The sequence below is a fragment of the Plecotus auritus genome (genome assembly GCF_963455305.1).
Source record: "Plecotus auritus genome assembly, chromosome: 1".
In the NCBI taxonomy this organism is placed as follows: Eukaryota; Metazoa; Chordata; class Mammalia; order Chiroptera; family Vespertilionidae; genus Plecotus; species Plecotus auritus.
The window spans coordinates 139,900,195-139,915,362 of NC_137770.1; the positions used below are offsets into that span (position 1 = coordinate 139,900,195).

Below are 15,168 nucleotides of genomic sequence, written 5' to 3' on the forward strand. Positions count from 1 at the left end.
TGTGTGTGTGTGTGTGTGTGTGTGTGTGTGTGTGTGTGTGTTGGGGGATTTGGAGATTTGGAGGCCACGTTTGTGTCACAAGTACAGGTTGTAATTTCGTATGAGCCTTTGGGGTGATGGTGGTGTATTGTTCGCTAGTGGAGACAGAAGGCGAGGCGCCTCGCCCGCATACCTGGTCGTCCCAGCCTGCACAGCAGGACCACAGGAGCTAGACCTCCAAGGGGAAGACGCGCACCGGCCCAGAAAGCCACGGACTCTCCAAGGCACTTCCTTTATTTAGTAATTTAATAACCATGGGAAGGGAAAGCGCGAGTTTAAGTTCATCTTCAAAACTTCCCCACATCCTAGCACTTCTCCTCCCACCCAGGCTTTATTCTGTTTTAAGAGACTCAACCCGCCCACGAGTGTTCCGCGGGCCTGGGAGAGGCGTTTCCACGAAATAGGAACTCTTTGAAGTCACCCTAAATGAGAGAGGAGGGGGTCAGCGAGAGCTCAGGCGCCTTCCAGTCATCAGCAGGAGTGAGTGGCAGCCAAGTGAACAAAGAGCTGCATTGGGGGCCAGCAACAGGGGCTGGTGGGCTGGTGGGAGTGGAGGGTGAGGCAGCGCAGCCAGTTGTCGTCCGAAGAGCTCCCAGTCTCCGCCTTCCGAGCACCAAAGCTGGCCGGGGCCCTCCATGGAGAGTGTAGCACCTGCCAAGATCGGGGTCCAGACTTCAGCGCTTTGGACCCTACAAACAGCGGTCTTGGGCACATTACGGCTGCCACTGTGGCAGCGGGGCTACACCTGCTGGACCAGGCGCCGGCGCTGGGAGGTTTTGCGCAGGAGCCTCCTGTAGTCGTAGGGATTGCTCGAGGGTCCATTCTCCCCCTCCTCTTCCTCCTTCTCGGGATCCTCCACCGCCCAGCACCTGCCAGCGAGATCCAGAGCCCAGCGTCAGTGGCGCCATCACGTGCAGCGCATCCCCGCCCACCCCGAGTTAGCCGAGTCTTCTCCACACATTCCACCATCTTCAGGCATTTGAAAAACGTACATTTAAGCAATCAGGGTAGTGGTCAAACGGATCTGCGATAATTTTTCTCAGGTTTTCAAAGCTCCTCTAAGCTGAGGAGCAGAAGAGCTGGTGAAATCTGGTGACTTTGCGTTTGAATGACAGCTAAGGCTAAGTAAAGCACCAGAGAATGTGTAGTTCAGAAAGACTAGCTTCTTTGGGCTTGAAATAGCTCACAACCAATAAACAAGCACTTACTTTAGTTGCCTAATAGACAACCATTATTTTGCATTTTTACACTGCTCAAATGTTTCTTAAAAACTCTCCTGCCAAATCTAACACACCACTGGGTTAGCTACACAGTTGGTGTTAGCCCTGTAGGCATTTTCCATGTTTTCAATAAGGCTGTTGGGCCAAATTTCCCATCGCTGGGAAACCCTGCCATTGATTACCTTTGGATTCTACAGCCATATACACCTAAAAGGCAGCCACGGAGATTCATCCATTTTATGGAGCACCCACTAAGTGTCAGCCACCAGTGCACATGATGAGTGAGCAGAAGTCCCTGCTCTCATGGAGTTTATAGTCTAGTATGGGAAAGGACCATAGATAGCTTCTAATACCAGATGGTGAGCGGAGCTAGACAGACCAATTAAGAGGCTCATGGGAAAGAGTGATGGGTGTGTGTGTGTGTGTGTGTGTGTGTGTGTGTGTGTGTACAAGCCATCTCCTAGTGATCAGGAAAGGCCTTGCTAATAAGTTGGCAAATGAGGAGAGATCTGAAGGAAGGGGAGAAGTAGGCCAGACAGATTTCTGAGGGAATGACAGTCATTCCAGGATGACAGTCAAACAATGAAAAGGTTCCAAGACTACAGTGTATATATTGTGCTCAAGGAATAGCAAGGAGGCCATTGAAGCTTAAATTGAGCAAGCCAGAGGAATAATAGCAAGGGATAGAGAGAAGAATGAATGAGGGGATAGTATGGCAGATAATTTAGTGCTTTGAGACCATGACAAGGACTTGAATGTTATTTAGAGTGAGAGAAACATTGGAGAGTTCTGAGCAGAGGAATGATTCCTAAAAGGACCTGACTCTCAGAGAGGAAGTAGGGAGGTCTGTTAAGGCTTCTAGAGGAGGTAAAAAATTGATCAGATTCTGGTCATATTTGGTAGGTAGAACTGAAAGAGTTTGCTGATGGATTGGATATAGGATGTAAAGAAAAGGAATCGAGAATGTCCCTAAGGTTTCTGGCTTAATCAACTGAAAGAATGGGGCTGCCATTTGAGATGGGGAAGGCTGCAGAATAGTATTTTTTGGGGGGTGAGGTAAAGATTTTGGTTTTGGTTATACTAAGTTTACTTATTAGCTATCCAAGAGGGGGTATTGAATAGGCAGTTGGCTACATAAGTCCTGATATAGGCTAGATATTTCAGTTCAGGAATTTTAAGTAAATAGATGACACTTAAGGTCTTGAGTGTATATGTTGACAAAGCAAAGGACTGGGACACTCGAATGGTTGAGAGATCAGTGAAATGAGGAAGACTCAGCAAAGGAGAATAATAAGGAGGAGTCAGAGAGGTAGGAGGCAAAGCAAGAGAAGTCCTATCCTGGGGGCAAATGGAAAGAAATGTTTAAAGAAAAAAAATGAGTAATTGTAAAAGAAAACATGTTAAATGTTGATAGGGCGAGATAAAGATTGAGAATAGATAATGGCATATGGCAAAATAGAGGTCACTGGTGGCCTTGGCAGTGGAGTTGTTCAAGTGTGAAGTGGCTCAAGAGAGACTGGGAAGAGAGGACATGGAAGAGGTTGAGTCATTCTCATGTATTACCCTTGCTATAATGAAGAGCAGGAACATGGGTGGTTTGGCAGGGGATTAAGTCAAGGGTATTTTTTTTATGATGGGTCCAACTGCATCCTGTTCACAGGTTGTCAGAAATGGTGTTGTAAAGAGAAAAAAATGTTCAAGTTGCAGAGAAAAAAAGGGACAATTGTAGGACAGTGTTCTTGAGTAGAGGAAGACACTGGATTCTGTGCTCAAAAGGAAGGTTTGGTCTTACCTGGAGGACAGTCATCCACGCTAAACTGAGGGAGGTATATGATAAGTGATAGATATGGTGGTAAAAGCATGTGCCTGTTCTCTACTATTGTTTTCTTAGGAAAAGAGGTTGTCTGATGAGAGTGAGGAGATTTTGAGGGTTTGAAGAGAGAAGAGGAAGTCTGAAAGAATGAATTGGAAAAGTTGCATAATGGATTTTTAGGGAAATGTAGTATTGCAAAATGACTTTTAAGTGCCCACCTAACATGTGTGGTTATAAGTTTTAAATGATAATAGACTGTTTTTTTTAAAGCTACATTCAGCTACATGGGTGTATGTATAGATTGAGTAGGAAGCTGGGTTTACCCACCACTGAGATTTATCAGTTGAATATAACTGAAGGAGAAAGGGGCAAGGTCATTGAAGATATATGCAAATGAGTGAAAATACTGACAGGCTAGAAAGGAAAGACTAGAATTTCTGCAGATGGAATAGACCTTTATTCTAGCCCACTCTGAATAGAGTATTTTAAAAAAGAAATCCTTTGGATTTTTGCACAGCAAAGGAAATCATCAACAAAACAAAAAGACAATGACTGAGGGAAAACATATTCACCAATGATACACCTGATAATGGGTTCATAGCCAAAATTTATAAAGAACTCATACAATTCAACATCAAAAAACCCCAAACAATCCAATTAAAAGTAAACAGAGAACCTGAAAACACACTTCTCCAAAGAGGACATACAGATGGCCAATAGACGTATGAAAAGATGCTCAATGTCACTAATCATTAGAGAAATACAAATGAAAACCAAAATGAGATATTACCTCACCCCTGTCAGAATGGCTACCATCAATAAATCAATGAACAGCAAGTGTTAGTGAGGATGTGGAGAAAAGGGAATCCTTGTGCACTGTTGGTGGGAATGCAGATTGGTGTAGCTACTATGGAAAACTGTATGGAGGGTCCTCAAAAAAATTACAAATGGACTTGCCTTATGACTCAGTGATTCCATTCTAGGAATATATCCCAAGAAACCAAAACACTGATTTGAAAGAATATATGCATTCCTATGTTCATGCAGTGTTATTTCCAATAACAAAGATTTGGAAGCAGCCCAAGTGCCCATCAGTAGATGAGTACATATAAAAGCTGTGGTACATTTACACAATGGAATACTACTAAGACATAAAAAAGAATAAAATCTTATCATTTGTGGTAACATGCATGGACCAAGAGGGTATTAAGCTAAGTGAAACAAGCTAGTCAGGGAAAGACAAATATAATATGCTCTCACTTTATGTGGAATATAATGAACAAAATAAACTGACAAATAGAATAGAAACAGACATCATAGATAGAGAAAACAGACTGATGGTTGCCAGATGGAAGGGGGCTTGGGGCACTGGGTGAAAAAGGTGAAGGGATTAAAAAGTACAAATTGGCAGTTACAAAACAGTCACGGGGATGTATTGTAGAGCATAGGGGATATACTCAATAATACTGTTATAACTATGTATATAACAGGTGGGCACTAGAAATACCAGGGGGACCACTTTGTAAAGTTTTATGATTATCTAAGCATCATGCTGTATACCTGAAACTAATCTTCTATATAATAAAATCCTAAGCGGTCATTACAGCGGAACGACCAGAATGACCAGTTGCTATGATGGGCACTGACCACCAGGGGGCAGATGCTCAATGCAGGAGCTGCCCCGTGGTAGTCAGTGCGCTCCCACAGGGGGAGCGCTGCTCAGCCAGAAGCCAGGCTCACAGCTGGCGAGTGCAGTGATGGTGGCGGGAGCCTCCTCTGCCTCTGTGGTAGCACTAAGGAGAAGCGAGCCGAGCAGTAAGGAGCAAGCAGGTGGGTGGTAAGGAGTGAGGGATACTGGCTTGTCAGAGGGCGCAGGCCAGGCTGAGGGACCTCCCCTCCCCCAGTGCATGAGTTTTGTGCACTGAGCCTCTAGTATAAAATAACACTGAATGTAAACTGTACTTGAAAATTGAAAAAAAAAACAACAACATTTGGGAAGGTCTTTTAGGACATCATGAGCTCAGTGGATACTTGAGAGGGAGACTTTGGGTGGTACCTATGGGGAGGATCTTGGGTAACTGATGTGAAATCTCATGCCTGTTCATCTCATTTCTGATCAAAGAATATTGAGGATCAACTATCTGCCAGGTACATGGCATACATTATCTTTAATTCTAAAGACAGCATGACAAAGCCTTAGTTTTTCTTATCCTCAATCTATACATGAGAAAATTCTAGTTGATATGACTAGTAAGGAATAGAGTGGGGTTTCAAATTCAGGTCTAGAGCACTTAGATCTCATACTTTCCCAATTGTATCCCTTTGCCTACTTTTTGCTGACGCTTCTTTTGTGATTCTCCTAACCCTAAAATGAGGAACTCTTGTTCCATTTTATGTACCCATCCTTCACCTCCTATCCTCCCTATATCTTCTTGTCCAAATTAAAACCCAGCTATGACTTAAATACCCTACATCACTCTCTATTGCTTAACAGAGACCCCACTACTTCCTGTCTTAGTATTAGATAAGGAGACATCAGTTCTACTGTTGCCCTCTAATGCTAATTTCTAATCACTGACTACCTGCCACCATTTTTATTCATTATGAGACTCTTAACTTATCATTGCTGTTCCTGATTCCCAGATCTACTCACACCTTCCTGGGTTATATCAGTACTTGGTGTGTTTGTGTGTGTGTGTGTGTGTGTGTGTGCGCGTGTGCATAATACATATAACATTGTTAGAATAATATATTATACTTATTACAGATGATATAAATATGTTATATTTATGTGCTATAAATATATAATATAAACTATATATATTTCATAATAATTTAATTTATAATATGATATATATTCTTTCTGTAGTACTAACACCATCCGACTTTTAGTTTAGACTCAAGTTTCTCTGTCCTAAGTGTCCTTTAGAGCTGTTTTTCTGAATTGTTTTTTATTTTAAATTCAGGATCCTATAAGATTTATCTAATGTCTTTGGGTATTTTTTAAAATCCTCACCCAAGGATATGTTTTTCATTGATATTAGAGATAGAAGAAGGAAGAGCGGGAGAGAAACATGGATTGGTTGCCTCCCATAGGTCTCTCAACTGGGGGTCAGACTTGAAATTGAGTATGTGCCCTGACCTGGAATCAAACCTGAGACCCTTGGGTGCATGGGATGATGTTCCAAGGGACTGAGTCCCACTGGCCAGGGCCATTTGAATGTTTTGTCTTTTTAAGCTTCTTTAATTTTGAAAATCCCATCTCAGAGCCACCTTGTTCAGCTTTATTAGATCAATATACTTTCTCTCTAGAACCAAGTTCCTTCAATATAAGGGTCACATTTCATGCACCAATGTATTACAACTCCTTCCTCAAACACCCGGGGGGTGGGGTGTTGCTTAGGGAGGCGATACAGAGCAGTGCTTAAGGTCATTGACTCTAAACTCAAGAAGGCCCATGTTCAAATTCTGGCTCCATCAATTATTGTTTAGGTGAGTATTTAGAGTCACTAAACTTGTAGACAGCCTTCTCATCTATAAAATGGGGCAATATTAGTAACTGCCTCAGAAGGTTGCTGTGAAGATCAAGTGAGATATTAGCATAGTGCTTAACACAAGGTAAGCACTCAACCAATACTAGCTTCTAGCATTCTTATTCCAATGAGCATTAACTACACATCCATAGACACTACTAGAATACCAGGCAGTACTTCAGGGATGTAATGCTTTTAGAGTATGTGTGTGTCTGCCAGTGGAGACACTGGAGAGGAGGCAGGCTGGGTTGTTAAAATGGGAAGCAGGTAAGTAGGTGAAAAGCAATTTGAGCAGGGAGTAGAAAACACTTGGATTTTGGTTCACTAACTCAATGTATGACTTTGGGCAAATCACTAAATCTTTCTGGCACTTGGTATTCTCCTGTATAGAACTCTGTGGTTAGATTGAAACATCTCTAAGCTCCAACATGTTACAGTTCTTGATCCCAAGATGAAAGAATGCATCCTCTTTGGGTATAAGGAGAAGAAATCATAGTTCAGGTAGATTCTGGAAAAGCAAATAGAGATGGTAACAGTCTTTAAGGACTGCCTCTCCGATGCCACATCTAGTGTTAAGCGCTTCATATACATCATTTCATTAATTTTCATGACAACATGGTGAGGCAGTTATTAGTAAATCCCTTTGCAGATGTAGAAATGGGAGCTTAAAGAGGTCCAGGAACATAAGCAAGGTCACTCAACTAGTAAGTAGCAGAGTCAGGATCCAAGTCTGAGATGGTCTGACTCTAAAACCTCTTCTCTCAGGCACCATCTCACACTGTAGAAGAGACTGGAGCGGGGCCGAGTGGCCCAGGTTGCTAGAATGTTTGTTTAGGATTTTAGAAAAATAGCTTTTCATGGTTTGTTATTGCTCCCATTTCTCATATACCATGTTTCCATCTTATTATGTGCCCTCAATTTTACAGCTTCATGAAGAATGTCTGGGGAAAGAAAAAAAAATTACCAAGGTAGTAAGTAAACTACAAATGGTTTGTTACTTGAAATGAAAGCCAGTGGCAAAGTGAGAGAATAAATCCAAAATACCAGGTACATATTTCTCCCAAATATTGGTTTGGTCTGACATCACTGATTCTGAGAAATTACACAGCATAGCTGAGAAACTAGTGATTAAAATTATATTGGTTAGAGGTTAACTACATTTTGAATATGGTTTATTGCTTATGGTTTATATGACCATAAATTTATCATCCAAACTGAGAAACTTTTAAAGGTGGGGGGTTGTAATTAATGATTACACCAAAAAAATAGGTATAAACTAGGATTGTGCTAGAAAAACTGGGATGTCTGATTACCCTACCATAATATTTACAGTTTTACTTTTAAACAACATATTAATCATAAGATGCAATATTCAGTAAGTGGCTTGTCATTAAATGATTTGTCATACATAAAATGAAAGTGCTTTAGAAATGGGATTGTGAGTATAAAATTGAAAATGCTATGCTTTAACGTGCTATGCTATTACCTTTCATCAGCCTTAAAACATTGATTCTGGAGTTCTCTCTGTTGTCTTCGTTCTCGTAAACTAGGGTTATGTTCCTTTGGTCCAGAATGATGGGGCAAAAATTCCTTATAATAGAAATCTTCCAAATCTAATAGTTTTCCCTGACTGTAAATGAACACATAAACACACCAGAGTATCAATTGAATTTTCTATTAACTTACAGGACACTTGCTTTCTTTTTAAAAGTATTTACTGTAATTTAAGAGTAACACATATATGTCAATAGAAACAGGAGTAATCTTGAAATGTGCAAAAATAGCATATACTGTAAATTAAAGAGAAAAACAAAACCTTTACCTCTTACCTTTAAGAGAATATTGGTTGCTGGAGGGAATTGTCCTGGTTCTGTCGCCTTCAACTTGTCGCAGCATTAGTAGCTACTAATAGCCAGTGAATACAATGTTCCAGCTTGGCTGGACTAAGTCAGGGTTGACAACAGACCCTTGGGCCACTTTATGTACTAACACATAGCATTTTCCAATTTTATCAATCATCAATACACTGATGTACATGATGTGTCATGTTCTTACCTTATTCCTTTACAGCTAACCTTCTGTCTGCCCCCTACCCGTTGGTCTTTTGGGAATCATTTTTTGTGTGTGCTAGATTTTAGTTCCTGCCAAGGGGGTGTGCCCTCAACCATTTTAATTCTTGGATCTACTCCGACTGCAGTTCCGGTGCCTGTGGTGCTCAGCATCTGTAGGACTCAAATGAGGTCACCAGGGACAGGTCTGGACAACTACCAGGTGCTACAGTGCTTCTGGGGACAAGTGCTTTTCAAGTTACAGATGCCAATGTATAAATTAACTTTCATAAATTAAGAACTCTGCGTCCATTCATGCCTAACAAAAGAACCTGCAATTGTAATTAACACTGTCTGGACATTAGTTGATTGAAATAGCGGCAAAATATTGAAATAGTAAAGTTCTGGTTGGCTGAAATACTATAGGTAAAGGGGACCAGTGTGAATTTAAGTGTGCCACACCTGCAGGTGACACAAACCTTATCGTCCTAACAAGTCCGTAAAAGTGCGATTTAGCATGTCTTATCTTCAAGAACAAAAAGCAAAAAGGAGTTTGGGGAAAGAAAGTTCATGGGCATGGGCAGGTTCAAATTGCCCAACCAAAACCATATCAATGGACCAAGAAAAGCAAATTCTGTATTGTGACAGTACAATTCATTCAAAACTATTTGAGTTCTTAATGTATGCTTCGCACTGTGCTAGCTCAGTGTATTGCCAGTAGACAAGATCTTAGACCACATATAGGCATTTATAATATAAACTGGAGGCCCAGTGCACGAAATTCAGCCTGTACCCTCTCCCATCCAGGACTCCTTGGGGGATGTCCAACTGCCGGTTTAGGCCTGATGCCTGTGGGATCAGGCCTAAGCCAGCAGTTGGACATCCCTCTTGCAATCTGGGACCGCTGGCTCCTAACCACTCACCTGCCTGCCTGCTTGGTCACCCCTAACCACTCTGCCTGCCTGCCTGATGCCTCTAACTTCTCCCCTGCCTGCCTGATCACCCCTAACCTCTCTGCCTGCTTGCCTGATCCCCCTAACTGCTCTCTCCGGCCAGCCTGATCCCCCTAACTGCTCTCCCCTGCTGGCCTGATCCCCCTACCTGCTCTCCCCTGCCAGTCTGATCACCTCTAACTGCCTCTGCCTCGGCCCTGCCACCGTGGATTTGTCCGGAAGGACATCTGGAAGGTCGCCCAGAAGATGTCCGGCCTAATAGCATATTACCCTTTTATTAGTATAGACTAGAGGCCCGGTGCACGAAATTCTTGCAAGGGGGGAGGGGGTTGCCCCTCAGCCCAGCCTGCACCCTCTCCAATCTGGGACCCCTTGAGGGATGTCCGACTGTCCGTTTAGGCCTGATCTGGCAGTCAGATATCCTTCTCACAATCCAGGACTGCTGGCTCCCAACTGCTTGCCTGCCTGCCTTCCTGATTGCCCCTAACTGCTTCTGTCTGCCAGCCTGATTACCCCCTAACCACTCCCCTGCCAGCCTGATTGCCTCTAACTGCTCTCCCCTGCAGGCCTGGTCATCCCTAACTGCCCTCCCCTGCAGGCCTGTTCCCCCTCAACTGCTCTTCCCTGCAGGCCTGGGTCCCCCCCCAAACTGCCCTTCCCTGCAGGCCCGGTCGCCCCCAACTTCCCTCCTCTGCCAGCCTGGTCACCTCTAACTGCCCTCCCCTGCAGGCTTGATCACTCCCAACTGCCCTCCCTCGCAGACCTGGTCCCTCCCAACTGCCCTCCCCTGCTGGCCATCATGTGGCAGCCATCTTGTGTCCACATGGGGGCAACCATCTTGTGTGTTGGAGTGACAGTCAATTTGCATATTACTCTTTTATTAGATAGGATGCATTGAGAGCACACTACTTTCCAAATCTATCCACATAAAACTGGTGATTATTAATCTAATTTGAACATAGAGATTTATATTTTGGTTTGATAACTTACTGAAATCTAGAAAAAATAATTACCTATCTTTCCTTGGTCTTCGTTTTTCTTCTTGGATTGACTTCTAAAGAAAACATAATTAATTTGAAAAATCTCTATATATTAATGTCTTAATATAATTTGTATATTACTATAATCTTAATAAATAAATACATTTGTTCCTATAAAGCTAACTTAGCAATAAATAAATGGATACAATATTTTTAAGATCTGAAGACATATAGTTTACTCATATTTTACTAATTGTGAATTTGTAATTATTTTTACCAGCACTGGACTGAAATTAATCTTTGCATTCCATACGAAAAAGGAGTTCACCATAGTGACCACTATACACAAGACTACATAAGGTCTATCTACCTAACAATGGGGGGTGGGGGTCAGAATTTCCTGAAAATCCATCTCTTCACAAATGCAGTTGTGACTTAGGCAGATAATTAGGCTGCTTTGTGGTATTGTTCCTATGCCACCCTTGTCTACAGGTAAAGCAGATGGGCGGGCAGTGAGGGTAGCTGCAACAGTTCACAGGCCAATGAAACCGACTTCACTAACCTATAGGAGTCCATTTATGGCATAAAAGTAGCAGCACAGCTGATATATACGTTCATTTGCAAAATGTTTTCAAGTTGAGAACTTTATGTATGGAGGCAAAAATGAGAATATTTAAGTATAGGTATGATTAGATATTTTTTAATCAATGCTTTGATTTGAACTCTAGCAAAATGGTACTTTACCTTACTTACAAAGCAATATCCTCTTTGTAACTGGGTTGCCCTGTGTGCTAGCTCAATATATTTGAACATATATTTACATGCTGCAAGGGCATATACATCTCTTAGGCTGAGGAAACAATACCAGAGTCACCTTGATCAAGCCAAAGTTGTTATAATTGTGGAAACCCTAATGCAGACATCAACTTGGCTGGTACCATAAAAGTGCGAAATAATAAAAATAGCAATTAATAACGGTTTGTAAGGACTGAGGGTTTTCCCAGTATTTATAGACGCACAATCATTTTTTTCTCATGATTTATCATTTGCAATAAACTAAAATGTTGCATGAGTCAAACAGTTCATAGTTTCATTCATTTTCATTGGTTGTAATTTTAGTGGGTGGATGAGGCAGAAGTAATACTTAAATGCATCAAGTCTGGGAGTGGACCTTTCAGGAAATAACAATGTAAGGGGCAGGACACCAATTACATTCCTGCCCTCCTTCCCATTTCCTATTACTTTGTATTCTTGACCCAATGCCCTAGGCTAGGAGGTGCTTAGAAATAATTGTATTACCAGTATAGGTACAATGGCCCCTAGTGGTCCAATTAATGATCCCTGGGACCAGGGTGGTGTTTTCTGTGGTTGATGTTGTTGTTTTAATATGACAGAGGTCCTGTCTCCTTGATCCATGGTCTGAAAAAAATGTCTGTTTTGCTCTTGGTAACAATTTTCTATAAACCAAAATTATGCTGAAATGATAGCATGATGTTGTGCAGTAGAGATCCCTTTTATACAACCAAGAATGAAATAACGTCCTGCCTTTGAATTCCCAAGCTGGCCAGAACCCTCTCTCCCCCTTTTTAAAGCTCACCTAAGGATATGTTTTTATTGATTTTTTTTAGAGACAGAGGAAGGAGATAGAAAAAGAAATTTCGATCAGTTGCTTCCTGTACGTACCCCAACCGGGGACTGAACCTGAAACCTTTTGGTGTACTGGACATGCTCCAACCAACTGAGCCACCAGTCCAGGGCAACCTCTCTTAATTCTGTATTGCCTTTTCCCCTGGGAGGTAGTGTGTGTGAGCTGGCTCTCAGTTACAGGAATTCTTAGAAGAGGAAACACTGTCCAGGCTTTACTTCACTCTTGCCTGTGTTAGAATATTCTAATGAAATGCAATTCCATAATAAAAATTTCCCAAAATGATTTAAGATGGTTTATAATAGGAGCAATTATACAACCAAGGTAATCCAACGTAAGTTGTAAATAAGAAAGGAGGACAAAAATGAAATGTGTTAAGATGGAGCCTTAGTGTTTGTCTCTTAGATTCCTAGAGGCTAAGTCCAAAAGGGAAGCACGAAACTACATTCTTTATCATAAAGAAGGAAGCACATTGTCCCTCACGGGAGAGGATTTAATGTAAATTTTAACCCATGGAACTTTATATTAGGGGCATTTATTGCTAAGACAAATAATGTTTTCAATTATAGTTTTGAAATTACAAGTTACCAACTTGAAATCTTAAGTGAAAATAAAGAAGCAAATGTCCTCTGGCAGTTTCTTAGGGAACACAGTAAAGAAGAGAGAAGGACAAGGAGACAACAAGGACTCAAGGAGGAGATTTTCCCGTGAGGGGGTTTCGTAAGGGGCCTTTTGAAAGGACAGAGGTCTTAGCTCAGAGGACTTGGAAGACTCAGCTGCATCACACTCCTTCCCCTCTAACCTGACGTAAAGAAATTTCTTTACGTTTATAATGAAACTTTAAATTTCACATCCATTATATCATGGTGGACACAGTTTTACATTCCTTTTGGAAATACACTATATATTTAGAAGTCTTCACAAAGATAAAGAAAGTAGGCAAATCATAGGGGGAAAAAGATCTTGGAATGGCCAAATACCTACTGCTATAGTCAGGGAAGGTACTGGAGAAAATAATGAAACTGGAAGGCCTTTGGAATTATGTGGTCAGTTACTCTTCTTGAGGAAACTGTTGGCCCTGAGCTGTTTTTGCTGGCTGCCCAGCTTCTGCGTGTTACAGCAGCCCCACACGCCATTACAGTGTGGTGTGCAATCCCAGCTAAGGTTCTCCCCTCCTCAGGCATGCTTCTTAGGCTCAGCCTACTCTTATTTTGGACACAACTATAGCAACATTTCCCAGATGTAAGAGATGAGGAGCATCAAATCATAGAGGAGAGCTGGTATTGATGTTAAGGCAGTCAGAACGACCGTAGTGAGAACTGACATTCAAGGAGAAACACAAGCTATAAAAACAGGTGAAACAACTGAAAGCACAGCTGTCTATGATAAGCAGGTTTAGGGAAATAATTTTCACAGCTCAGCAGCTCCATAAATATTTATAAATGCTCTGAGAAAATGAAGCAGGGCCACGGGACACAGAGTGATGGGGTGCTCCTTAGACATGGTGGTCAGAGAGCCTCGCTGATAAACATGGATCTGAATAAAGTACTAACATTGCTGCTCACTGCAGTGACCCTGGATCATCAAGAAAAGGTTAAAATGTGCATTATAATATATTCTAGAATGATTTTCATGCAAACAACTTAAAATTACAGTGTTTTGATGGCTAAAGGGAGGTGTTTTTTTAATGTTTTCACTGATTTTTACAGAGAGAGGAAGAGGAAGAGAGAGAGAAACATGGATGTGAGAGAAACATAGGTAGGCTGCCTCTCAAACACAACCCAGGCATGTGCCCAGAACCAGTGACCTTTGTTGCATGAGATGATGCCCAACCAACTGAGCCACACCAGCTAGGGCAAGGGAATGTTTTGACAAGTAAAGGAAGTGGGGCCCCATCATTTCTGTAAATTTCACCTACGTGTAGCACCGAACTCAAGTAAGGGCCAATTGAATATGAATACATGGTGTGTTTTCACTTATAATAATAAACTAGTTTTCTATGTTTTATTTTTCACTGAAGCCACAGATTTAAAGACTCAGGGTTATATAAAGGATTCCAGTCACTATGGTAATAACTCAAGATGTATTAAAACACTGTACATTCATTAAAAAAATCATTGTTCAATGACAATGTAAGCTTTTTGGGGGCAGGGACTCATTTGTGGAGGCTCAGAATGTGCTCCACTCTGGTTGGCTATTAGTCATAAACATTCCTCCTTTATTTCAAAGTCTCTTATAATTTCTCATCTCGAGAATAGTATCTGTTGTTGAAGTCACTGTAGCCAATTGCCATTTCAGTGGCAATTAATAAATATTATTGAGCATCATGTTTGGTACTTTCTAATTTTGTGCTCTGCTATTAGAAATAATAGCGTCTTGGCCTTCATGCTGAGGGAGTTGCTGAGCTATAAAGGGATTATCAAGGGAAGAACACGATCAAATTGACCATTTAGAGAAATTTGCTATTATGGGCTACAGAGGCTGAGATTAGAAGCTCTTAGGTGGGGCCTGAAGCATTGCAGGTGAAGAATGATGATAGCCTGAAATAGGGCTGTTGCTGTGAGAGTACAGGAGGGGGATGGGGATGAATGGGAGCGAGGCTTTGCTGGTAGAAGCCACACTTCAGATTGAACGGTTAGATGCTGTGTATGAGAGAGAGGGCCAGGTCCAGGATGACACCAGGTTCTTAGCTTAGGTAACCAAGTGGATGATGGTGTCATTCACAGAGAACAGGAACATGAGAGGAAGAGGAGGCTGGCAGGGGGGATGCCAATGAGCTCACATGGTGCCCACAGTGAGTGAGAGGACCCCAGTACAATGAATGACCTTGACAGCTAAGAAGTGCCCTATCTGTGTCTCAGAGTCCTGATCGGTGAGATGGGAATGCCCCTGTAAAGGCTGTTTCTAGGATTAGATATTCCAGTGCACGTGAACATA

The 15,168-nt window shown here is 41.8% G+C and overlaps 1 protein-coding gene across 1 annotated transcript in view; it reads right to left on the reverse strand.

Annotated features, from left to right (window-relative positions):
- Positions 1 to 258: 258 nt before the first annotated feature.
- The window catches only part of MYO3A (myosin IIIA), a 240,178-nt gene continuing 225,268 nt past the window's right edge, over positions 259 to 15,168 (reverse strand). Inside the window, exons 33-35 of the mRNA XM_080662723.1 lie at positions 10,620 to 10,660; positions 8,092 to 8,235; positions 259 to 908 (exon numbers count right to left, since the gene is read on the reverse strand). Coding sequence (XP_080518849.1) covers positions 779 to 908; positions 8,092 to 8,235; positions 10,620 to 10,660 — 315 coding nt within the window. The 3' untranslated portion in view covers positions 259 to 778. The remainder of the gene's footprint in view (positions 909 to 8,091; positions 8,236 to 10,619; positions 10,661 to 15,168) is intronic.